This window comes from Antennarius striatus, chromosome 9, assembly GCF_040054535.1.
Source record: "Antennarius striatus isolate MH-2024 chromosome 9, ASM4005453v1, whole genome shotgun sequence".
In the NCBI taxonomy this organism is placed as follows: Eukaryota; Metazoa; Chordata; class Actinopteri; order Lophiiformes; family Antennariidae; genus Antennarius; species Antennarius striatus.
Window position 1 is genome coordinate 7,027,114 of NC_090784.1, and position 27,382 is coordinate 7,054,495.

At 42.4% G+C, this 27,382-nt stretch overlaps 1 protein-coding gene and 1 long non-coding RNA gene across 6 annotated transcripts in view; one reads left to right on the top strand and one right to left on the bottom strand.

Annotated features, from left to right (window-relative positions):
* The window catches only part of znf407 (zinc finger protein 407), a 141,572-nt gene extending 130,161 nt beyond the window's left edge, over window positions 1-11,411 (bottom strand). Inside the window, exons 1-3 of the mRNA XM_068324074.1 lie at window positions 11,291-11,411; window positions 7,442-8,075; window positions 4,330-6,489 (exon numbers count right to left, since the gene is read on the bottom strand). Coding sequence (XP_068180175.1) covers window positions 4,330-6,489; window positions 7,442-8,030 — 2,749 coding nt within the window. The 5' untranslated portion in view covers window positions 8,031-8,075; window positions 11,291-11,411. The remainder of the gene's footprint in view (window positions 1-4,329; window positions 6,490-7,441; window positions 8,076-11,290) is intronic.
* Window positions 11,412-11,449: 38 nt separating this feature from the next.
* LOC137601716 (uncharacterized) lies at window positions 11,450-21,873 on the top strand. Of its 5 annotated transcripts, XR_011037089.1 has the most exons (6): window positions 11,450-11,509; window positions 20,102-20,201; window positions 20,351-20,803; window positions 20,969-21,178; window positions 21,318-21,382; window positions 21,477-21,870. It is a non-coding gene; the product is annotated as an uncharacterized lncRNA (long non-coding RNA). The 5 variants fall into 5 exon arrangements; XR_011037088.1 differs by having other exon boundaries at window positions 20,102-20,803; window positions 21,477-21,873; XR_011037087.1 differs by lacking the exon at window positions 11,450-11,509 and having other exon boundaries at window positions 19,487-20,201; window positions 21,477-21,867.
* The last annotated feature ends 5,509 nt before the right edge of the window (window positions 21,874-27,382 follow it).

Genomic DNA, 27,382 nt, shown 5'->3' on the forward strand with positions numbered 1-27,382 from the left:
CTCCATGAAACTGAAATTGACCATCAATGCGGTGTCATGTTAAATTAATATTGCCGTCCACATAGGGGCGATGTGGCTCCCTCACTCACATCCCAGATGAGACAGGGAATGACTAATTCATTTCCTGAGAGGAGAACCTCATGCAATGTTTCTCACACAAGATTTGGTCTGAAGCCTAGCAATGCTGCACACTCCTGACTTCATCTACACATTCAGAAGGAAAGGATGCAAGATCGCCCTCATAGAAATAATAAAAGTCTGCACTTTATCTGTATCTGTCATAACTGAGCAGAGAATAAGTTATCAAAATATTTTTTTTAAAAACTGAGTTAATGAATGCTGTTCAGAAGGTCTCTTAAAGAGTTAAAAAAAGTTTTAAAAAAAGCAAACATTCATAATAGATTGAATGGTTGCTAATACAGTACTGTGAAAAGGACACTTCTATTTTAGTGGGTGTTCTTAAAGTCCAAATATAACAACTAAAGGATGAGAATTTACAGAATTATAAATTTAGTGTAATTAATTACATCATCAAAGCCCACGGGTTGCTGTTCACAAGACTTCCTGTCATTGCAATATTCACCTCCTACAAACCAAACTTTCTTTCTGAAGCCCAAATCAGATAAACCGATTATAGTAATACCATAGGTTGATAAGTTTTTTTTCCAATAAATGAGCTGGGATTTCATATTGGATGGGTTTGGAGATCTGATTGCATTTTATCATTGTCTAGTTCCTTTGGCTTTTTTTTTCTTTTTTTTTCATTTATGAACTGCAAATACTTCCTTGTTTGAAGCGCTTGCTATAGAAAAGGCAATGACACCATTGCCACTGGCATTCACTCACTCTCTTCACTCCTTTGGAGAGTCAGTAAAGGCAGTTGCTGTCTTGAAGTTTGGCCAGCTCCTGCCTCAGCCACCCAACAGTTTTCCTGAGGGACCAGGTATTCCCATGTGCCTTCCTGTGGTCTTTTGCTAGCTGATCCAGAAACTACTGAGGCACACCGTGTTTCTCTAGTCCCTTCACTGCCTGCGTGGTGACAGCTGCAGCAGGAGGCGCTGGCACTGGAAAACAGAAATAAAATGCAGAGCTACACTTCTGACTTGTGCCAGTCTATTTTCTATGACCGCTTTGACTCAGCTTTCATTCTCTTATGCAATTCTCCACCTGGTTTCTCTGCATTCTTGCTCTCAAGAACTCATTCATAGATTTCAGAGGAATAAAACTAAAATACATTAAAATTTACTCTGTTATACTTTACATGACTCCATAGACTTAGAAGTTAAGGATGCACAAAGTGATCATGAGCGGTGGCTGCTTTCGAGGTATCTGTATAAGCACAAATCATATCCAGTATGTGGGCATGCATGCATGGCATGTTTGTCTGTTACTTTAAGGCTCAGTCTGAGGTCAGACAGCTCACTCCAGTGAAAAAGTGACCAATTTACCTCAAAATGCAAATTCCGGCTATACTCTCATTGGCAAAATGCAAGCATGTTCCTTTAAGGGACAAATTGACAAATCTGTGTGCAGCCTCCCACCACCGACTCCTGATTTCACCGATTAATCAAGTGAATAAAAACTAGGTCTTAATTAAAAGGATCTGGACGTGCTCCCAGCCCAGAAACTGGCAGACCCCTACCGTGTAACTCCAGAGCCCTACAAACAAACTCCCAGAATAAATGACCACCACATAAAAGGTGAATAATTCACTGTAATGAGGGAACTTAGCAGTAATAACAACTGGCATATGTTGTCAAAATGAAGAGAAATAGGGGCGTTCTGCAAATAAGAACAGCATAAATGAAAGTGGAAAAGTAATCACGTAAACAAGAACATAACTCAAAATATGAAAACAGGTAAACTTAAAAACCCAAGTATTCATCACTTGAAACCTCAAAATGTGCCCTTGACTTGTAGCCATCCATTGGGACCTCAGTGTCGCAGCTTTCATTTTCTTAAGTAACACTAAGTAAGTGACCTCAAAACTCAAGAATTATGACACAGAAGAATTATGAATACATATAGACGAACCGTTAATAAGAAGAAAGTGGTGCTTGCCATTAATCATCAGGATTTCAACCTCTAATTCTGCAGCTTTAAACAATTTAATTTATACAATCTGACTTTGGCCACACAAGGTGACTGGCATACTGGATATAATGACAACAAATATTTTCTTTAAAGAAAATGACTCCTCTGCCTATGCGAACACTGGTTACCCGTCTGAAGCAACTGAAGTAACAACACATCACTGCATTTTATTGCAACGCATTTCAGCCCATTACATTTATGGGCATATGATGACAAAGAAGAGTGAAATCAACACACTGTTTTAAGCACTTAACCAGTATTCACTGTGGAAATATCATCTTGAGTTTTCCTAGCAGGAGCTACATGACAAAAATGAGATACTGAACTATCCACTCTCACCATGTCTGACAACCGGTTTCTTCCTCCTATTTAAGAATTCCTCACACGCAGACACACACACACACACACACACACACACACACACACACACACACACACACACACACACACACACAATGATCAACACACATTGTAAGCACAGAGCATGTACTTCAATTTAAGTCCCATTAAAGTTTGGGTTGAAAGGGGGGTGAACCATAGGAGGCAGAGAGGTCCATTTATTGATGGTGCCCTCACATCTCATTCCTGAATTAACTTGATTTTAAAAGCAATTAATACACATGGTCAGGGAAAAGTAATGGAGCGCCCCATGTTCTTAACCTGCTGGACAGCTCCAAGCTGAAGCCCTGGCCAGCGCCGTCCTGCTTTGCATTATAAATGACAAGATAAATCTTAATGGATTGAGTATAGCCAGCTAGCCATGAAGGTTGACATATACACACATTTGCTAGGTGTACAAGTGCTCACACACATATACACAAACATGGACGAAAAGACACAAGGGAAATTAAAGGCTTTGAATACGTCTGCATTGATTATTTTAAATTATTAGCCCACCTCTCTTTGGACCTCCAATGCTTTTAGCCTAAGCTTTAACACATTTACAGAGACTTATTGACTATAATTACAACTGAGTCTTGGTAATGGACACATCAATTATGAGTCGCACATGTCTCTGACCAAGCGTTGTTCAGGGAATCCCAATCTGGGATCCATTAGCGTCTCTCCTGCTGGTCTGAAGCTCAATCAGTCTTTACCTTCACCTTTAGTGAAACAGCTATTACCTGGCTGCGGCAGATAGTACCCTCAACGTTAGCTGAAACTGAAAGCAGAGGCTGTATCTCCTCATTCAGTAATGTTGTTCCTTAAAACAAAGGCGTAACAGTTGAGTCGTGACACATAGATATTGTTTTCACAATTCTCCTCTTTGGTTAAACTTTACATGTTCAACAGCTCATTAGATATTAAACGCTCCAAAGGCTCACAAACACAATCTAACTGTGGTGAGAGATTAAATATTTAAACATTTCACAACTATAATGTCCCTTTTAAATAAAAGAACTGTCACATTTCTTTGAATACAGCAGAAGAGCAATCTGGTATATGCAGTCAAATTCAGCGAGGAATGCTGAGATGTCTACATAGGGGAAACCAAACAACCACTACACAAGCGCATGGTCCAACACAGAAGAGCCAACTCATCAGGTCAGGACTCAACAGTCTTCCTTCACCTCAAGGAAGAGGGACACTCATTTCAGGATACCGATGTTCAGATCTCGGACAGGGAAGACAGATTGTTTGAGAGAAGAGTGAAAGAAGCCATACATGTCAAAGTGGAGAAGTCATCTCTGAACAGGAGGGGTGGTCTGCGACATCACCTTTGACCACACCCCACACGGTTAATAAACTGGGACAAGACCAGCCACCACAAGAACTGAGGGAACCTCTTGGATTAGAGGCAAAACATTTTCAAGAAACTGTCTTAAAGTCCAGTGCATTCATTTAAACAGCTTTGGATAACCATGACCTGGATAACTGAGAACCTACACAGACATTTCTTTGAATAGAAATCCGTGTAGTCCAAATAAGTTTACAACGATATCTTATTGCATCTGAGATATGTTATCGAAGTTAGTGATTCCACGTTTGAAGGAGGAAAAGATCTAGACCATTTATATAACCTCTTCAACTGTTTTTATGTAGTATGTTAACACATTTGTAGTTACCTGTAAGGTTTAGGCACTCCTTGAACTCTTCATTCAATACCATACATAAATGATGGATAATAGCTTTGACCTGCTTTTACACAGCGTACATACTGTATAATGTGTATTTGAATTGCCTTAATACATGAGTGACACAGAGATTATGAGGAAGATGACGCAAGGTACATACCAGTGTGTGTTCGAATGTGTGCCAGGAAAGCCATGGAGTTGCTGCTCTTGCAAACTTTTCCACAATATTTGCACACACTGCCCTGGTTCTCCTCACGTTCCCTGTTGATCTGCTCAGTATCCTCCAACACATACTTGTTGACCTCCCTCAGGAGCTCCTCGTGTTTCTCCTTTATGTGAATAAACAGGTCTTGCTCTGATTCGAAACGATCTGTACATTTCACACACTTGAAACTCGCGCCCCCTTCAGGCAGCTTCTCCACGCTGTTCTGCTCGTTGCGCAGGTGGGCTGCACTGCTCAGGTGCTGGTGCAGGTTGCTCTCAGTGTAGAATGACTTGCCACACACCAAGCAGTGGAAATGTTTCTCCTTAGAAGGATGCTTCATTGAGATGTGGACGTTGAGGCCACTGATGCCATCGGCCATGAAGCCGCAGTCTTCGCAGCGAATGCGAGAGCTGCTTCCTTTGGCTTCTTCTCTCACCTTCACTTTAAGTCCTTTGAACTTCTTGACATAGGAAGTATTGGAGGGCGAGTAGCTGGAGGGCATAGGTAATCCTCCAGTCAGGCATATGACAGAAGCCTCGCCTTCTATAACCAGACCTTCCTGCAGTGCGTGCTCCTTCTCAGCAAGGTCCTTCATGGACACAACACAGGCATCAAAAGGAACAGCTCTGGACATTTGCTTGTCTGGACAAAAACTTGGTACAGTTGTCCCTTCATCCAAGCTTACTCGCTCGTCAGGCTTTAATTGTTCTGTAGTTTGCTGGGGTTCAGTTGACTTGTTGGTTGGCTCTGGTTCGGTGCTACTGGAACGTCCTTGCTTATCATCCCCACTTCCCACCACACTGGTCACAGGTCCAGTGGGCTCTGTTGTGACAGAAGATGTTCTTTTTTGACTTCCCTTAACTTGACCATCATCAGAACAAGATTCAGATTCCTCCATGGGGAGAATCATGGGAGCATCGCATTCAGGGTTAGAGTTTGGCCCCACAAGGTCCATGACCTCCTTCAGCTGCAGTGGAAGTGCCAGAGCTCTTTGTCCTTCACTCCCCAGTGGCTCCAGGTATTTCTGGCTTTTCTGTTTGTGCTTTTCTGTGTTGACATGGCGAGTAATTTCCCTGCCTGTTACAGCATAGTAACTACATGCTAGACAGACATACTCTGAGTCTTTGATGTGCTTTCTCTTGATGTGAAGATGCAGTGCAGGCGGAGATTGAGCAACAAAGTCACAATGGCAGCAAGCGTTTGCAGCATCTTCTCTACTTTTACTCTGGTTTTTGTCTGACTGAGTTTGGTCTTGAGTTTGTTTGGGTGCGATGTGGACAGGTTCCTGCTCTTTCTCTGTCATCTGGATGTCTGTATTTGGTTCCTGGGCTTGAGTAGCTGTAAAGTCTTGTGTCGATGCACGTGTGCTAATGTTGATCAGGTTCTTATTTGCACAGTCTTGCACACGTCTAACATGCTTTTTTGTAATACAGTGACGATCCATGTCTCCTTTGGTCACACAGTTGTAGTTGCACAGAGTGCAGCTGAAGCCATACTCCTTGCTGTGTTTGCGCCTGACATGGACACTGAGATTAGTTGCATTTGACACAACAAGTCCACAATATCCACAGGTGGTTGTGGAGCCTTGCTTTGGTCTTCCTCTTTTCTTTTTGGGTGGTTCTTCATCTAAATCATTCTCCTCAACCATCCCAACTTTAGCAGGTTCTCCAGCCTCTTCAACTTGTTGATCCCCATCTGCCAAAGAAGCTACAGTTCCCCCTACACTCACCTGAGCACATTCATCCATACTAGCAAGTTCTCCAGCACTAGCTAGGTTTACACTCTCAACATATACTTGAAATGAGGGAAGTTCTGTACTTTTCTCTCCTTTCTCCTGCTGTGTGTGGCGATCTGAGGACAAGTGAACATCCATCCACTGTGATGTGGCTGAGTAAAAGTCACACAGTTTACAACGGTAGCCCTCCTGGTCTAGGTGTTTCGCTCGTGTGTGGTTCTCTAGCACTGAAAGGGTGCTGACCCTAAATTCACAGTGTACACACTTGAGCTGGAACCTGCTGAGAGTACGTTTTGCTGCAATTCTTTTTGGAATAGTCTTCAAAGTAATACCAGCATCCATAGGCTCCTCTTCTATATCTACGGTCTCATCAATGTCACCTGAAAACAATTTAAAGACATATTTTTAGATTATTTTTACAATCACAGAAATTAAACAACAAATTAACTTTTGTCTACAGTTTTAATTAAACTAACACTTGATATTTTTTGTAGATGAGAATTATGAAAATCTACCAAGATATAATTTAGGCACAATACAATACAAATACAAAATAGTCAAGCATGCCATTGAGAAGCATAAATAAATTACCGAAGTTAGAACTTGCTAATTCCAATTCTTCATATATGATGCAATTTATGAGTTTTTCAAGAATAAGACAAAATGATTGGCCGGTCCCAAAGTGACCGTAGGAGTGAGTGTGTGTGTGAATGATTGTTTGTTTCTATGTGGCTCCGCGGTGCACTGGCATCGTGCCCAGAGTGTCCCCCGCCCCACGCCATGAGACTGCCGGGATAGGTGCCGGCTTCCCAGCGACCTGCGTTTGCGGATTAAGCGGGTTAGAAGATGAATGAATGAATAATAATTTTGAAACACTACTGGCACATCGCAGCTCTACCCCAGAAACACTGATCTGAAATCTCACTCAGATTGAGCCAAAGTTCAATTTGTAACCACAGATAGGAAAAAAAATGCAAACGAATTAAATAAATACCTAAATAGCTAAAATATGGCTTGATGACTTGGTACCTTGTAATTATGAGCAGAACACTTATCATAGTTGGAAATATATGAAAATTTTAGAATATCATAGATTTTTTAAGCACTTAAATAACAAAAGGTGCCATCTTAGTACCTGGTTGTTGTGAATAAGTTTTGTGATAATATCTGTGGAAATTTGAAGTAAAAGACAGGCAGGCGGGGTTGATGGTGGGGTTGAGTGAAATTCACTTCTCCTTACTCTCCTCACTTCCTCTGAAGCCTAGAGTATTACTAATTCAGTGTGAGACTGGATTGTAACCTTAAGTAAGCAGTAGAAGATCATATACTTACATGTATACGCAGTGTCTTTGGTGTGGTATCTCTGGACATGCACATCTAAAGGAGACTTGCCCCTGAACTCCTGACCACAGTAGTTGCATGAATGGATCATCTTAGGTTTTGGGGTTCGCTTGCTCATTCTTCTCTCTTGTATTTGGATTGCCTCCTCTTGACCTGTGTCCTGTTTGTCTATTTCAGGATCATTTTTAATTAAACTCTTTGTGTTCATGCCATTGCTGCTGGTTCCTGATTTCAGTTGAAGATCAGGTTCTTGGCTTACTTCATTAGTCTCAGCTGGACTCCTGTCAGAGATATTTTCACTTTTTTCAGCTGGTTTCACTACTTTAGCTGTATTGTTTGAGTTGTTTCCATGTTTTCTTGCATAGTGAATCTTCAGAGATCTTGGACATTTGGCTGAGAAGCTACAAATTGTGCAGAGGTTATCTTTATCCCCATGTATGGAGTCTGGCTCACTTCTGTTGGGTTGGCCTTTCTTAGTCCCCTTCATTTCCACATCATCTGGTTGTTTGTTCTCACTAGAGACATTTTCAGTCACTTTGTCATCAACCGCTTCTTTTCCTGCTAGTAATGTCTTGTCCATGACATATATTGATATGATTATATGACAATTTCTTGAATTAAATTCCTGGGAGAAAGAAATAGAACTTGCCTTTAGTATCAGAAATTGTCACAAATACAATTCACAGTATGAATATTTTCTGGAAACAGGTGAAGTGCAACAAACTAAATGCTAGATTCTGAACTGCAACATTGCCCTCATGATCTGGTTCAACACAAGCAAATGTCGCCATCTACAGGTTCTAAACACAAACTGTAAAACATGCCAACATCATCTTGTTCCTATTTGGAAATTGGAAAAACAACATTTAAGTCTTATTATTATTATTTTGGCTTCTCCCTTCAGGGGTCGCCACAGTGAATCAGTTGCCTCCATCTAACCCTGTTTTCTGCATCGTCTTCTACCACACCAACTACCTTCATGTCCTCTTCACTAAATCCATAAACCTCTTTGGTCTTTCTCTAGCTCTCCTGCCTGGCAGTTCAAAAGTCAGCATCCTTCTACCAATATATTCACTATCTCTCCTCTGGACATGTCCAAACAATCTCAGTCTAGCCTCTCTGACTTTATCTCCAAAACCTCTAACCTGTGCTGTCTCTCTGATGTACTCATTCCTGATCCGATCAATTCCGGTCCCTCCCAAAGAGAACCTCAGCATCTTCATCTCTGCTACCTCCAGCTCTGTCTCCTGTCTTTTCCTCAGTGACACTGTCTCTAGACCAAACAACATCTCTGGTCTCACCAGTTTTGTACACCTTTCCTTTCATTTTAGATGAAACTCTTCTATCACACATCACACTTGACACTTTTCTCCACCCGTTCCATCCTGCCTGTACACGCTTCTTCACCTCTTTTCCACACTCTCCATTGCTCTGGACTGTTGACCCTAAGTACTTAAAATCCTCCACCTTCTTGATCTCCTCTCGCTGTAACCTCTCTCTTCCACTTGGGTCCCTCTCATTCACACACATGTACTCTGTCTGACTGCGGCTAACCTTCATTCCTCTCCTTTCCAGGACAAACCTCCACCTCTCTAGCTTCTCCTCCACCTGTTCCCTGCTCTCACTACAGATCACAATGTCATCTGCAAACATCATAGTCCATGGTGATTCCTGTCTAACCTCGTCTGTCAGCCTGTCCATCACCATAGCGAACAAGAAGGGGCTCAGAGCTGATCCGTGATGCAGTCCCACCTCCACCTTGAACTCCTCTGTCACACCTACAGCACACCTCACCACTGTCTTACAGTCCTCATACATGTCCTGCACCGTTCTAACATACTTCTCTGCCACTCCAGACTTCCTCATACAATACCACAGTTCCTCTCTGGGCACCCTGTCATAAGCTTTCTCCAGATCCACAAAAACACAATGCAGCTCCGTTTGGCCTTCTCTGTACTTCTCTATCAATATCCTCAAAGCCAATGCAGTCAGAGACTGCAGCATCCCGCGACACCCCTGAATTCAAAATTTTACATTGACCTACTTGCATATCCAAAGATCAAAGTCAGTGCTCTGACCTACTTTCATAGATCAAAGCAGTAGCTTTGATCTATGGACGTACTCACACTGGCCTTCTCCCTCGTCTGTCTATCTTATCCAGTTCCTGAGTGTACAAAAGTAAAAATTTGACCGAGTTTTCTCAAGGTCAAGATCATCATCTCATTTTTATCCCCTTTGCCGCCCGCCCGAGTAATGTGCTTTTTGTTTCATCTTTCTATCTGCAATGGTTGCGAAGATATTTGGTGGACCAATGGACGGACAGACGAACACACAAACGCTGACACGTCACCGCTTTGAAGCGGGATGTAAAAATAGTGCATCTATAGTATTCTTTTTTGGGCATGAAACCATACTGCTGCTCATAAATGCTCACTTCTGCCCTAAGTCTAGCTTCAACTACTCTTTCCCATAACTTCATTGTATGGCTCATCAGCTTTATTCCCATTGTTGCCACAACTCTGCACATCTCCCTTGTTCTTAAAAATGGGCACCAGCACACTTCTCCATTCCTCAGCCATCTTAACACTATCTAAGATCCAGTTGAACAACCCAGTCAGAAACTCTACTGCCACCTCTCCTAGACACTTCCATACCCCCACAGGTATATCATCAGGACCGAGGGCCTTTCCACTCTCCATCCTCTTCAATGCCTTCCTCACTTAATTCTGACTAATCTATGCTACTTCCTGGTCGACAACAGCTACCTCTTTGTTCTCTCTCATTTCCCTCGTTAATCAACTCTTCAAAGTGTGTAATATATAGAGCTTTGGTGTAATAATAATTATACCCAGGCCATAACTCGTGCAACACTTACGTCTACTTTTTAGCAATCGGTTTGTCACAAAGGTTAAACGTTCATTCAGGTAAAGCCTTGAGTCAACTGGAGTTCATTCTTCTCACTACCGCCATCTGTTGTGTATTTTGGCAAATAGGAATTACGAACAGTATACTATGTCAAGTCCAAAATTTCAGCCGAGTATGAGTTTTTTTTTATGTTATAGATGCCTATGTGTATAGTTTCACCAAGAGAATAACAAAATTAATTTTAACTTACGTTTCTGAATTTATTTTGGAATCCGCTATCACGTCCTTGCTACAGAACGGATAACTTCACGTACAACTACCGGATTTAGAGAGCAGCGATGTTGGACATACAGTAAAGCTCGGTGTATACTGTTGGTAGAGCTGTCTCGTTTTAACACATTTACAGTACAGGGAAAAGTAGTCCGTTCACTACCTCTAAAGGAGTGACTTCACCTCTCGCAAAGCTAAGTGTTCGATACGAGCTTGGGAGTGTGAAATTAGCAGAACACGGTTTAGATTACATGTTGAAAACTGCAACATAAATGAAAACCATCAGCTGATGCAGTGTGCGACAAATAGCATTTGACAACTTTTTGTCGCTCTATATCTGTTTCTTGCTCCAGGATACAAAGCAAGTGAAGTTGTTGTGCTTAGTGTTGCTGTTTTACGTTTGCTAACACGCTAACAAGAGACGTTTTTTCAACTGTATCGTGACGTACAACGATCGTCCAATCAAATTGCTACATTAGCTGTATGGTCCTATCACAGTGCGACAAAGGCGGGTCTAATTTGCTCTATGGAATGGAAAACGACGGCAGCACAGAGGCCCAAAAAGGAAGCTAACCTCATCCACAGGAACAGTGATATATATCGATAAAACAGCAACCGAAAAAGCCTAAGATAGTCATCTAGGTCTTCGTTAAAGGTAAACACGGCAATAGTTGATAATTTAAGTAATCTAAAATTTCCAGTTACCTCTTGTTGTACGACTATTTCCACAGTCCGCGCTTTTTTCTGCTAGACACAAATGGCGTACCGTAGCGCGAGCCATGCGTCACAGGGGACGACACCCCGCCTGCTGCCTCGCGCTTCAGCTGATCTAATCACGTGACACCCTCGTCCACTTCGGTTAAAACGTTGTGAAACTTTCAGTGTCTGCAGCCCCCCGTCGTGCCTTTGGTCGTCAGACGTAAGGTATGCCCAACATAACCAAGCGAGGTGGTACGTTGTTCCTGAATTGCTATTGGAATTTCCGAGTGCTAACTGTGGGTTCAATGACACATCACAGTTAGACAAAACGCATAACTAAGTACTTTGTATTGTATATCCTGTCGTGCATCTTGATTGCATGTTTCCACATGCCACTGTCATGTTAAATCATGGAGTGGTTGACAGCTAGTTCTTTTAGCTTTGTTGGAAATTACAGTAAATCACAATTTGCCAATATTTTTATTTGCGTTATTTCCATGATAATCTGTCATCAACATATCAAATGATTTGACTAAATTTTCTAAATAATTTCTCTATTCTTGAAATATGTATTTTTTCTGTAAATTTTCTATTTCCAAATTTGGTATTTTTCTAGACTGAATTTAATGCTTTTTTAAAATAGAACTTAGTTTGAATGTTATTTATATGTAAGTAATAATACTATGTTTACAAAAAGTATGTGTTCATCAAAATTAATTATTTTGGGTTTCATCAAAATGAAACTGTATAGTGCTTACAAGAGAATAGATCATGTTCTTGAAAACTTTTTTCAATAAAAATAAAGGAATAAAGATATAGCACATGACTTTTGCGGGGTTTTTTGCATACCTTTTCATCCATCCATCTTCTGCTGTTCTGGTCACAGGGGTTGATGGAGCCTATACCAGCTGACTATGGGTGCGAGGCATTGCCAGTGCATCACAAACTTTATCATTCTTTACGTAATTTATGTATAATGAATTATACACAGGTAAAGTATGCGTGTCTATTGGTTAATAAATTATAGAGGAGTTTGGGATTTTTTTAGAAGGATGGAAGAGATAAAATTATTTTAGTTATGTTAAATGACAAAAATTTGTTTTTAGATATGAGTAGATGGACTTGTGAGCTCATCCATGGAAAAAATTAAACTTGTATCTCAATGTACTATTGTATCTGTGTTGTCTTCAACTGTCCATGTATTGGCACCTGTTTTTGAAAATGATTTGTCATTTGTTGACAGATTTTGTATATTGTGGTTGAAAGAAATAGATCCTTTACTGATACTTCTCTGAATTGCCATCCTCAAGCTCAGGTCCTCTACCAGAGGCCTGGGACTTGAGGCTCTAGGCAGTATCTTAGCTGTTCCTAGGAATTCGCTCTTCTGGACTGAGGCTTCAGATGTTGTTCCAGGAATCTGCTGGAGCTACTCGTCCAGAGTCAAATTTGGTGGTCACTGCCCCAAGTGCTCCTGCTACCACGGGGACCACGTTAGCCTTGACGTTCCACATATGTTCCAGCTGTCCTTTCAAGCCTCGATACTTCTCAGTCTTTTCGTGTTCCTTCTTCCTGATGTTGGCGTCAGCTGGAATCGCCACATCTATCACCACTGCTCTCTTCTGCTCTTTGTCCACCGCCACTATGTCTGGTTGGTTAGCCAGGAGCTGTTTGTCACTCTGGAAGCTGAAGTCCCACAGGATCTTAGCCTTGTTGTTCTCAACCAGCTTCAGTGGTATGTCCCATTGGGATTTGGGTACTTCTAGTCCATACTGGGTACAGATGTTCCTGTGCACTATCACAGCTATTTGGTTGTGCCTCTCCATGTATGCTGACCCGGCTAGCATCTCACACCTACTCTTCCACTATTTTGTCACTATTGCTGTTATAGTGCTGCAGCAAAAAATTACATTGTGAATATTTGTGGTATTATTATGTTAGAAATGAATTATTTATTTATTGTAGAAATTTCATACCATTAATATGGTAATACAATCTTTAACCATGTTACTTTTGTTTCCCTTTCTGGACTGTCAATAAGGTGTTATGGAAATATAAGAAATACTTTTAGTTTTTCAGGTGCATGAGGTCTACAAAATGACAGTGCTTTTTTGTTTTCTCAAGTGGTCGGCCTGTGATGAATCACCACTTCCATTTGACATCCAATTCTTGTTTCATGGAAAGACTGAAGATGGATTAATGCATGGGCATTAATTGATTAAATAGTCTGACAGGTCAGAAGGTGATAAATGGTACCTTCTGCAATGAATACACAGTTTACTTTGCAATAATTGTCTTTAATTCATCACAGTCAAAATTATATGACATGGATGGTTGGAAGCACGTACCCCAACCACGCATTTTTCATTAAGATTCATCATTCATTTTTCTCCATTACTTGTCTATTTAAATAGCAGAGGTTGGCTTTGGTGGACACTACCTTAGTCTCTTCTCTTTTTAGTTATTGCTCTTCTCATTAAATATTGCTGTGGAAGACTTTTTCGCATAAACAGTTTCATCATATTCTCAGGTCCATGCAGAAAAAAAACAATATTGTACCATAATTGACAGCTAAATATAATTCATCTATGTTATCCCAGACATGCTCAGAAGTTGTTCATCCGCAGAATTTTCCAGCATTATGTAAAATTGCTGGAACTAAGGAATAAAATCCTTATGTTTTTGTCCTAAATGAAATTTAGTTGACTTTGAAAATGTAATTCTTGTTTGAATATAGATGAAAGGAGAGATGCTGACTCAGGAGAAGATGGCCATAGATGAGACAATTAGGATCATCTTGTGTTCAAGAAATTGGATGGATGGACAAATTCACTTCTCAAAGCAGTGGTTCTTAACCAACTGCGGTTGTGGTAAAGTGGTCAACAAATGAAGATTGGATTGGATTTGAGTGAACTCAGAGGTTCATTCTGACTTGCAATGTCAAAGAGTTTTTTTGACTGTCAAAGCAGCCGGACACCAACAATTTGGCAACAGTTTTACATTGCACTGTTGAATTACAAATATTTTGTTACTTCATAAATGTTTGGTTTCATACAGTATAATACTTTTCCATGGTAAACTGTGTGCGTCCATTTGTGTGTGATAGAAGGACACACAAGAATAACACAAATAATAGGGGTGATGCAGCAGCAGTACGAGAGTAAAAGTAGACACATACTGTAGGAACAACTTCGACTTCTTTCTAACATCTTCAGTGACGTGTTTTGTTCCTCAGTTTGTTTGCTCTTTTAGCTCCTCTCCATCGTTGTTGGTAAGAGACATTTTCTCATTGTTCTCATAGTAAACATGAATCAGCTCTGATGGATTTGATATCTTGTCACCTTTGATTTCACTTCATGTTAAAATATCTTGATAAGTGAAGCAAATCTGGTTTATTCCTTCCTTTGTTATTTAATGTTATGTGGTTCTGAGGAAGAATTACAGTCATCCTCACTAAATGGAGTCAGATAAGATGTCAGAAATTGAGTTGTCTTTTATTCATCTTATTTTACTTTTTACAAATAAATGCCACACATCTGTACAAACAGCAGTAGTTAGACTCTATAGGGGGCAGGGGGTCCAGGTCCAGAGGGATCAGTCAGATGGGTCCAGAGGGATCAGTCAGATGGGTCCAGGTCCAGAGGGATGAAGGTCTTTCCTCTTCATTCATTAGAACAGACAAACACAGTAGTCCTTCTTCCTGTTTGAGTTCTTGTTCTTGGATGTTTGATTTCATCTCCAAAAGTCTTCTAGTGGGTTCGGGGGGCTCACTGCCCTCCCCGCACCCCCTGTAGCCATAGCAAATGAACACATGAACCCCCCAACCTTCAGTGACAAACTGCAGGTATGAGCTGAAGATTTGTGACACTAGAATGAGGAGCTCACCTGTGGCAGGGCGTGGTCCTGTCTGAAGGAATGGACCTCCCTCTCCTGCTCCTCCTCTCTCATGTCAGCCAGCTGCTTCTGCAGACGCTCCATCCGTTCAGCCAGCTGTCTGGAAAAGGCCGCCATTTCCTGGGCGAGCACCTTCTTGAAATGCTCCTCCACCTTGAGAGTCGCCTGCCGCTGGCGCTCCATGACCTCCATCAGCAGCCGTTCCTCCTTCTCACCGGTGAGGAGCTTTGCCTCGCCCAGGTCCTTGGCTGTGGCCCTCCTCTTTACCTTCTTTACAGTTTTGAAGGGAGCAAATGATGACATGAACAGAATCAGTCAGATAACACAAAGCGGTAGCCAGTAGTTGTTAGAGTTGTGGAGAACAGCAGCACATGAACGTAACAGGGAAAATGAGTGGCGGGTGAAATAAATACTAGAATGTTGTCATTAGAAGGTCTCCTACCCTCTGGAGCTTTCTTCTGTTCCTCCTCCTGGTTCTGCTGCTCTTCTTTGGTTCATCGTTCGTCTCCGCGGGACGACAGACACTCCTGATGGGATCAGTTGTTCACCGGGAGTCAGAAGAAATTAATAATTAAGTGTCACATTTTGATAAAAACATCGTGCAACTGTAAAATAACCACAATTTCATGTGGAAGGATGTTTGTTTTTAAAGCACCATGATTTGATATTATTCCACAAGAAACAATACCTTTGACATCACCGTTTAACAATTCATTACTAACAAAGTTCAAACTGAGAGGCAGGTTTGTAATGAAAATAAAAATCTAAGCTTTTCTATGATCTCTTGCTTTGTTTGTATAGACAAAAAACTATTTTCTTCATCTTTTATTTTCCTCTTTTCTCCGTCACCTTCTTGGGGTCCATAGCGAATACGTACTCAAACAGTTATATTTGCACAAAACTATCAGAGGTGCCAAACTGAGTTGCTGGCTGTGATCTAATGGCCCCACAGCTTTTTTGAAACATTCCTATGTAAAGACATTATTTTGTCATGTCGTGAGTTTATAAAATAAATAAATGAAAAACCCATGAATGAAAGTTGTAGGCTGTTTCTGTTTTTATTGAATATTGAATTATTAGCTATAATTGATCTAAATTTGTATTCATGTTAACTCTAACAGCAGTCCAGTACAGTGGGTACATTTGACTGTATGTATCCCTCAGTAGAAACAGTTTGGGCATCCCTGTTCTACAGTGCGTCGAGGTGCGTCTATATTCTGAATTGTGAAATCCTGACTGCAGCCACACGGGGGCGGTGTTGCTCCAGCAGTGAAAATGGAACTTCCATCAGTGAAGCTCTGCAGCTACTGAATCTGCTGCAACAGTTAGATTGTTGAAGGTTTGAATAAAGTCATGCTTGTCCAGAAACACTAGTTTAAAAGACACCAATGATTAATGTGACTGATCCCACTTCATCATGTCATTTCTCTATTTGTAAATAGTAATCATTGGGACAGCATTGACAATTACTTTTCAGGAATAACTTAGACTTATTTCAAATGACTCTAATATACCACTTCCGATTTATTTTTACAACCATTTCACTTCATACATACAGCACACATTTCCATCGTTTGTATATAAATGGTTATGCTGTAAGTGATTCTTTGCACGCAGTCAACACTTAATTGTACGTAACGATCGAAGTTTCAAGCAAAGTTTTAGCAATGATCCACTTATTCTCTAAAGCAGAGGTGTCAAACTCATTTTCACTGAGGGCCACATCAGCATAATGACTGTCCTGAAAGGGCCACATGTAACTTATATAGACATAGTAACTAAATAGTAACTAAATGTAACTCATTGTAATGTAAAATAACTGAATTTGTTACTTATTCAAGTTAAAAACATTACAGTTGCACGAACAAAATATGTTTGCTCGTTGCTCTGTTATAACATTAATCATTTTAATTTGTCAGTTTATTAAACCCACAGAACTCCATCAATCAAGAATCAAACTAAGAGAATAAAGAAAAGTAACATCAAACACAAATTAAGATTAGTCAGGATGAAGTGAGGAGGGCATTGAAGAGGATGAAAAGCGGAAAGGCACTCGGTCCTGATGATATACCTGTGGAGGTATTGAAGTGTCTAGGAGAGGTGGCAGTAGAGCTTCTGACTGGGTTGTTAAACAGGATCTTAAATAGTGAGAAGATGCCTGAGGAATGGAGGAGAAGTGTGCTGGTGGGTGCCCATTTTTAAGAAAAGGGAGATGTGCAGAGTTGTGGCAACTACACAGGAATAAAGCTGATGAGCCATACAATGAAGTTATGGGAAAGAGTAGTGGAAGCTAGACTAAGGGCAGAAATGAGTATTTATGAGCAGCAGTATGGGTTCATGTCAAAAAAGAGTACTACAGATGCAGTATTTGCTTTGACGACGTTGATAGAAAAGTACAGAGAAGGCCAGAGGGAGCTGCATTGTGTGTTTGTAGATCTGGAGAAAGCTGATGACAGGGTGCCCAGAGAGGAACTGTGGTATTGTATGAGGAAGTCTGGAGTGGCAGAGAAGTATGTTAGAGCGGTGCAGGACATGTATGAGGACTGTAAGACAGTGGTGAGGTCTGCTGTAGGTGTGACAGAGGAGTTCAAGGTGGAGGCAGGACTGCATCAGGGATCAGCTCTGAGCCCCTTCTTGTTCGCTATGGTGATGGACAGGCTGACAGACGAGGTTAGACAGGAATCTCCATGGACTATGATGTTTGCAGATGACATTGTGATCTGCAGTGAGAGCAGGGAACAGGTGGAGGAGAAGCTAGAGAGGTGGAGGTTTGTCCTGGAAAGGACAGGAATCAAGGTTAGCCGATGTAATACAGAGTACACGTGTGTGAATGAGAAGGACCCAAGTGGAAGAGTGAGGTTACAGGGAGAAGAGATCAAGAAGGTGGAAGATTCTAAGTACTTAGGGTCAACAGTCCAGAGCAAAGGAGAGTGTGGAAAAGAGGTGAAGAAGCGTATACAGGCAGGATGGAGTGGGTGGAGAAAAGTGTCAGGTGTGATGTGTGATAGAAGAGTTTCAGCTAAAATGAAAGGAAAGGTGTACAAAACTGTGGTGAGACCAGCGATGTTGTTTGGTCTAGAGACAGTGTCACTGAGGAAAAGACAGGAGACAGAGCTGGAGGTAGCAGAGATGAAGATGCTGAGGTTCTCTCTGAGAGTGACCAGGAAGGATAGGATCAGGAATGAGTACATCAGAGGGACAGCACATGTTAGAGGTTTTGGAGATAAAGTCAGAGAGGCCAAACTGAGATGGTTTGGACATGTCCAGAGGAGAGATAGTGAATATATTGATAGAAGGATGCTGAGTTTTGAACTGCCAGGTAGGAGGCCTAGAGGAAGGCCAAAGAGGAGGTTTATGGATGTAGTGAAAGAGGACATGAAGGTAGTCGGTGTGAAAGAAGAGGATGCAAAAGACAGGGTTAGATGGAGTCAACTGATTCGCTATGGCGAAAGGAAAAGCCGAAAGAAAAGAATAACTTTTTTTCTTTTGTTAAAGTTACAATAGACTTCACCCATACAGCCCTATGATCATGCCAGCGTGATCAGATCGCATGATGTTTTTAAACCATTCTTAACAAATAAATTCTGTCAGTTGGATTGCTGTACGTATGTTTACGTGACAGTATGGATGTGAAACCGTCTTCCGGTTTTTATTTGGAGCCGATTGACCGCAGAAAACCAGAGATATGACTGTTAACATTTGATCTAAGACAAGCGGTTCAAACAGCTCCTTATAATCAGACAGCAGGCGCCGTATTTCTGTCCATGTAGTCACCATCGTACAAGCGGTGACGCCTGTATTCACGTGATGTAAACATGTTTCGCGATTTGTACATGTTAGTCACGTGATACTAAAATGTACCTTGATTGGTGCATTTTGTCATGTGACGCAAACGTCTATGTGCACAATTTACGCATTTTTTATGAGCAATTCGTGCACATTGTCTTATTTTGAAAAAGTCCTTTGAAGAGTGGCATAAATGACACAAACTGTATATAATTATGTTAGAAGCCTATGGCAACCTTTATGGAGCTCAAAATCAATGAGATAAGAATGTTTTCGGTTTTTATGTGCAATAAAATACAATTTTTCCATTTCCAAATTTGACTGTGTCTATTTTGGCCCAAAAAACTCCTTTGAAGAGTGGCATAAATGACAAAAACTATATAATTATCTCTTCATATAGTTGAAGTTGTAATGAAGATAAATATACCAAGCGTGGGTATGTTAAATCATTTTTAATGTGGTATATAGAGACAAATGTAGCAAGTTTCCAGGCTACATTAATTAAAGATATTAGCTTTCGGACTAGTCAATCAGAAGACCAATTTGACTCATGGAGGTAGCGGTGCAATGAACCACACAAACACAGAACTTTATGTGCAATTAATTATATTAATTTGTGAAGAAAAAAATATATATATACAGTGAACCCCAATATTCACTCTCTGCAGAAGGAATAAAATTAACTAAAGTGAAGTACATTTCAGATAAACCCACACACAATATTTATCATCACACTCATTGTCCAAAATAATCCAGGGTCAAGTCCAAGCCGTAATTGGTCCGTTGGCAATGGCGTGTGTGTGCGTGTGTGTATGTGGGTGTGTCCGGAGGTGACGGGGGGGGACCGGCTTCCAGAGCCTCCTACCAGACCAGGCGAAGTTCTCCGCATCGGTTGTCCCCGCTCTGAATCAGAGTCCTAGCTCGCCATCGTTTAGTCGAGTCCTCACCGGCACTCCGACCAAATCCATAAAAAATGTTCAACGTTCATATAGTTCATATAACTCGTCCACACAGGTCTGTTCCGGTAGCCTGCGGCTGATCAGGGAACTCCAATGCCGGCTGCTTTCGACGCTTCCGGATCTCTCTCTCTTTCGCGGACACACACCCACAACGCCGTTTTCTCACTGGCTTTTATTGCAGGTGACATCATTAGCCACCCGCAGCCCCACAGGTGAATGCGTGATGTCATACACCACGTGACAAGTTCACACTAGTGTGGAACCTAACGTCCTTTGCTATGGTAAGAATAAAAATATTAATAATAAGAAAAATATTAATAATAACCAAAATAACCATCGAATATTACTGTGGTAACATTCATCCTGGTTACACTCTCCCGTCCTTAAACTATGCTCGTCCCGTTGCATGCTAACTAAACAATTTCAACAGACGGCACAACCAGATCTGATGGGGGTGAAACACCTAGGAGGTTGGACAAGCTGCGTATTACCAGTTGAACTACAGATTCTGAGGGTTTACCAAGAGCTGTATACTGGAGTCGATCAGGAGCTAAACGTTGACGGGTTGAACGTCTAAGAGTTGGGTCATGGTCAGCTACTTCAGTGGCAACTAATGGCTCTGAGTCAGTGGCAACTGGTGGCTCTGCATTAGTGGCAACTGGTGGATCTGCGTCAGTGGCAACTAGCTGGAATGACTCTTCAGGTAAGTTTTCAATTTGTGACTTATTAACAAGATTTCCTTCCACCCTTGATTCCTCTTCAAATACTTCCGAGACCACAGGGCTAACAGACGGAGGAGTTAGAGGACTGCTTTGGACAGCTACAATCGATGACGAAGGAACGGGAGCTGGAATGTCTTTGTCCATGGTGAATTGGACTGCGGGTAAGTTTGGATTCAGTGAAACTACGGTCTCAAAATCATCATCACTAGCAAGGTACTCCAAGGAGCCGTCAGCATCTTGACTGCAATGGTCAACAACTTGACGAGAACGAGTACATGGTCTTACAGCAGGAATTGTGTCAAATGATGCCCTACGGTCTTCCTTAGATGGAAGGAAACCACAGGGGAGAAGGAGGTCTCTATGGAGAGTGCGAATGGGTCCATCTCCGATTTCCGGCTTCACTTTGTAGACTGGGAGATCACCAGCTCTGCTAACCACCACATAGACGTCTTCTTCCCACTTGTCAGACAGTTTATGTTTTCCCCTGAGACGCACATTCCTCACAAGCACTCGATCACCTGCTTCCAATGCTGCTGGTATGACTCTCTGATCAAACCGTGTTTTGTTTCGTTCTGCTGATTTATGAGCATTCTCTGAGGCTATTTTGAAACTCTCTTCCAGTCGTAACTTCAGTCCTTGAACATATTGTGAATGACTTTTGTTCTTGGCCCCCAGCAGTGGTAGTCCAAAAACCATATCGACAGGAAGACGGGGTGTTCGGCCAAACATTAACTCATAAGGTGTGTAACCGGTCACATCGTTCTTAGTACAGTTGTATGCATGAACTAATGGTTTCACATAGTCCTTCCATTTTGACTTTTGCTTCTCTTCCAGTGTTCCAAGCATGCTCAAAAGTGTCCGATTAAATCGCTCCACGGGATTGCCTCTGGGATGGTACGGTGTAGTTCGACTCTTCTGGATTCCTGCAACTTCACACAATTCTTTGATCAATTTTGATTCAAAATCTGTTCCTTGATCTGTGTGGATACGCTCGGGGATGCCATAATAGACAATAAAATTGTCCCATAAACATTTTGCCACAGTTTTTGCCTTTTGGTTTGGTGTTGGAAGGGCCACAGCAAACTTTGTAAAGTGATCTGTTAAAACAAGAATGTCCTTGGCATTACTAGAGTCAGGCTCGAGGCTCAGGAAATCCATACAGAGTAACTCGAGGGGACGTGAGGTGATTATATTGACAAGTGGTGCACTCTTCTCAGGAAGGGTTTTCCTTCGCACACAGCGGCCACAGGTCCTAATCTTTTGTTCGACGTCCCTAGCCATTTTAGGCCAATAGAACCGTGCACGAACAAGATCAAGGGTGCGATCGATTCCAAGGTGACCCATATCATCATGAAGGCTCTTCAGTACAAAAGGGCGGAGTTCATCAGGGAGAACAAGTTGGTATGACCGAGCTGCATTGTTGTGACGTTTGCGGTACAAGATACCATCTATGAGTTCTAACCTTGTCCATTCTCGCAACAAAAGAGGGAGTTCGGGCAATTCCACCCTAGCTGTTGGTGGGACCTTCTCTCCTGTCTCCATCTGGTGAATGAGTTCTCTCATGCTTGGGTCTGCCCTCTGTTTTTCTTTCAAGCTGGAGTGAGACAGCGCTGGAACAACAGGTAAGTGATCTTCAGAGATGTAACTTTCTAGTACAGCATCGGCTCTACGTGAAAGCGACTCGATCAGGGTCATGCAACACTGACCAGAATCAACGGCCTGAGAGGCTTTAACCAGCTGACTCTGGCAGATTGCGTCGACAATGTCAGGAGAAATGACATCAGTGTCTGCAAGATGGTGGGATATAAACTGGTGAATAAGTTCAACATCTTTCGGTGACTCTTCGGCAGGGGCTGTGTTGGGTCGCCGGGAGAGTGCGTCTGCATCATAGTTGTGCTTTCCAGCTCGATAGAGCAACTTAAAAGAGAATGTGGAAAGAGCAGCCAACCAACGATGACCAGTAGCATCCAGTTTAGCTGATGTCAGAACATAGGTCAGGGGGTTGCTGTCTGTCACTACTGTGAATTCTGCTCCATACAGATAGTCCTGAAACTTTTCGGTGACACTCCATTTAAGTGCTAAAAATTCTAGTTTGTGGGCTGGATATCTACTCTCACTTTGAGAAAGACCACGGCTGGCAAAAGCTATTGCCCGAAGCTTTCCGTCCTGTTCTTGATACAAGGCAGCACCTAAACCTGTAATGCTTGCATCCGTGTGTAAAATGTAAGGAAGAGCTGGGTCAGCGAACCCGAGAACTGGTGCAGATGAAAGTTTGTCAATGAGGGTCTCAAAGGCTTGTTGGCAACCTTGATTCCATCGCTCTCCAAAAGGCTGGTTTGAGCTGCAGTGCAACTTGGCGGATGTCTGAGGTTTGGTCTTTCGGACTGGGGCGTAACCCCGAGTTAGATCATTGAGAGGCTTGGCGATGACAGCATAGTCTTTAATAAAGCGGCGGTAGTACCCTGCGAAACCCAGGAAAGATCTCAGCTGCTTTAAGTTTGTGGGAATGGACCAGGACTTGATGGCAGCAATCTTTTCAGGATCTGTTTCAACCCCGCTCTCTGACACAATATGCCCCAGGTAACGGACTGAAGTCTGGAAAAATTTACATTTTTCTGGAGAAAGCTTTAATCCATACTCCTTCAGCCGGCTCAGTACTCGCAGTAGTCTTTTCTCATGCTCTTCTAGAGTGTTTGAGAATATGATTAGATCATCCAGAAACACCAGCACTTCCTTGAGATGAAGGTCTCCCATGCATCGCTCCATCAACCGCTGGAATGTGCTTGGTGCGTTAGTGACTCCTTGAGGCATTCTATTGAATTCCCAGAAACCTAACGGAGTTACAAAAGCAGTCTTGGGTTTGTCTGCCTCTTCCATTTCGATCTGATAATATCCTGATTTCAAGTCGAGTACTGAAAACCATCTTGAACCGGTAAGGGCAATAAAAGACTCTTCCAAGTTTGGCAGGGCATAGGCATCTTTTATAGTCTGGAGATTGAGTTTACGATAGTCAATGCACAGCCGTACATCACCATTCTTCTTTTTGACAACCACAATAGGAGATGAAAAAGGAGATGTTGACTCCCTAATCACACCAGCATCCAGAAGCTCACGAAGATGTCTGCGTACAGCTTCAATGTCTTTTGGATGGATAGGGCGGGCACGTTGCTTGAACGGGGTCTCATCATGAAGAGTGATATGGTGTTTAACTTGGTTGGTGCATCCAAAGTCAAGATCGTGGTGGGAGAATACTTCAGATATTGCGTTGAGCTTCTCAGTGACTCGCTCCTTCCACTCTGATGTTATGGGAGAGTTGCCAAAATTCAGATTCAAGTTGACAGATTGCTGTGTGATTCTGGATGGGGGGTCAGTCACATGATGCTGAGACAGGATGCAGTGGTAGGTCTCAAGCTCTGCAATTACACTGAAGGATGGAATATAAACATCTTGCTCTGACTCGTTGGTTACAATCACTGGAACTTTATAGGGAAAATGAGCTGGAAATGATATTAAACAGCTGCTGACGCACAACCCACCAGGCAGAGCTGACAAAGGATGGTGAAGTAAGACTGACTGGTTGGCTGTTGGAGAGGGGGTCCTAGCTGTGCCCTCGATCACCAAAGTGCGGCCGGCCGGAACTCGCACTGGGGCTTTGCTTAAGAGTCGAACCACTCCAACATTACCAGTGTCATGTTGCTGATGCGTCAGCTGCAGTGTCTTTAATACAGCTCTGTAACCTTGAGTACTTGGCTGAAATGCTGAAGATTTATTACACATATATTGTTCGTACAAAGGCTCAAGCGTATTCATGCCAATAAGCACAGATGAAGAAGAGCCAGGACTAAAATCAGGAACCACAAGCGCCAGTGTAAAAATCTCAATGTCTCGACCCAAAAAGGTTTTGGGGAAAGTCACTGACAGATCAATATAACCAAGATAGGGGACTGATTGGCCTGCCGCTCCCTCGATTTCCAACAGATCATGCAGTGAGTGGATTGGGTGATCATGAAGATAGTGATTGAAAAATGAGGCGGGTACAGTAGTCACCTGTGACCCAGTATCCAACAGGCACCGACAGTTGTGACCTGTTATTTTAACTTCTGCTGTACAGCGAGAACCCACTAGGCCTCTGGGCAATTTGGCTGTTGCCCTAGGTCGAGAAGGCTGCAACTCTGCACACTGAACAGTCATTTTTGACATGGCGGGACAGGATGGGTCCAGCTCAGTTCCTGTTTGTCCCACAACAGGAACGGAGTTTAGTTTAACTGATCAGATCTGGAAGATTGTCTTTGTTTCTTGTCATTGAATTGTTTTCTTTTTGCACTAACCAGGGCAGAGTTAGGTGGATTGTTGCATTGAGGCTTGATATGGCCATCCTCACCGCAACGGAAGCAGAACCCAGGCTTTGGGTTTACAACAGCAATATCAGCAGTCTTTGATTTACTATGAGGCTTCGTAGCATGACCGAGTCTGGAAGCACAGGAACCATGTTGTACTTGAGACTGCATTGCAGTCAAGACAGATAGCTGTTGTTGAATGGCTGCCATTTGCTTAGTAAGTTGCTTAGTCAGTGTGGTCAATGTTGCACACATCCCCTTTTCCTCTTCCTCATACGCGAACTGAGCCTGGGAAGTGACTTTTTGTTTTGCAGTTCCTAAGTGTTGTCTCATTCTGTGAATCTTCGCAGCTTCTCGGTCTTCTTCAGTTCTGAGTAACAACAGTAATTCAGCAAATGATGGTGGACTCAACTTTCTTTGTTTGAGCTGAAGTTCTGAAATTAGGGTATTATCCCAGCAGCCTCTACAAAATTGATTCAGCAGATGCCTATTCACTTCAGTTTCAGGGACTCCTCCTCTCCTCACAGCAAGATTTAACGCCACCTGTAACCGCTGCAGATAGGTAGATGGTTTTTCTCCTGCATCCTGAAGAGTGTCCATAAATTTAGAGTACAACTCTTCCCCATCTTGCACTGTACCGTAGGCTGAGTCCAGCTGCTCGAGGTAGATGTCAGCTGGTAGATCAGGGCTTAGATGTTTCACAATGTCTGCAGCCGGGGGTAGTAAGCTGTCAAGGATGAGACGTGTCCGCTGAATTTCAGAGATAGCTGGATCTTTCATAATCAAATCAGCACCAGAGCGCCAAGTGTCATAGTCGACCTCATGCTGTGGGCGTGGCACTCGTCCAGAGAAAACACGGAGCCTGTGAGATGAACGTGTGTGCATGACAACATCCTCACTTTTTACAATGTGTTCCACCACATATCTCTGGACCTCAGGTGGATTTAGATCAGTAGCAGCAATGTTAATAGAAGAAGTGCGCTCCCTTGGTCTTACAGTGGGCGTGGTCTTAGCATGGATTAGTGGCACTGAGGTGGCGGCCATTTTAGGTGGGTCTTGGTTTATCTGCTCTTCAGCCGTCTCCTCCATTTTAGCAGGATCGACAGGGTAACACTCTGCAATGGAGTCGCTGATCTGGGCCATCATTTCCTGCAGCACCTCAGCATAATCCTTACCAGAAAGTTTAGCCACTTGCTTAAGGTCAGCTAAATATGTCTTAGTCTTTGATCTTCCGACCTTTGAAGAATAAACTTTTGATAGATTCTTAATATAACACTGGTTCCCGGAACTCATCGTAAAAGTATACGGTAGCAGTGGATCTAATAAAGGCATAGCAGACCCTGACACATACTCGACTACCCACACCCCATGGAATTCAGACTCTGGAGAGTCAACAAAAACTGCCCTGTTGATTGGTCCATACCGCTCTAAAAACTGCCCCACTTCCTCTTTATCATCTCTATTAACCCCATCTATTACCACAGCATTTGGTATTTTAATACAAAGCATGTCAAAAACCTCCATTTTGAAATAAATTGGTAAATCTAAATTTTTTTTTTTTTTTTTTTAAGAGAAATATATGAAGAACACTGTACCACTACCTCCTGGCTAGCTCGCCAATTCTGTAGCAAGTTTCCAGGCTACATTAATTAAAGATATTAGCTTTCGGACTAGTCAATCAGAAGACCAATTTGACTCATGGAGGTAGCGGTGCAATGAACCACACAAACACAGAACTTTATGTGCAATTAATTATATTAATTTGTGAAGAAAAAAATATATATATACAGTGAACCCCAATATTCACTCTCTGCAGAAGGAATAAAATTAACTAAAGTGAAGTACATTTCAGATAAACCCACACACAATATTTATCATCACACTCATTGTCCAAAATAATCCAGGGTCAAGTCCAAGCCGTAATTGGTCCGTTGGCAATGGCGTGTGTGTGCGTGTGTGTATGTGGGTGTGTCCGGAGGTGACGGGGGGGGACCGGCTTCCAGAGCCTCCTACCAGACCAGGCGAAGTTCTCCGCATCGGTTGTCCCCGCTCTGAATCAGAGTCCTAGCTCGCCATCGTTTAGTCGAGTCCTCACCGGCACTCCGACCAAATCCATAAAAAATGTTCAACGTTCATATAGTTCATATAACTCGTCCACACAGGTCTGTTCCGGTAGCCTGCGGCTGATCAGGGAACTCCAATGCCGGCTGCTTTCGACGCTTCCGGATCTCTCTCTCTTTCGCGGACACACACCCACAACGCCGTTTTCTCACTGGCTTTTATTGCAGGTGACATCATTAGCCACCCGCAGCCCCACAGGTGAATGCGTGATGTCATACACCACGTGACAAGTTCACACTAGTGTGGAACCTAACGTCCTTTGCTATGGTAAGAATAAAAATA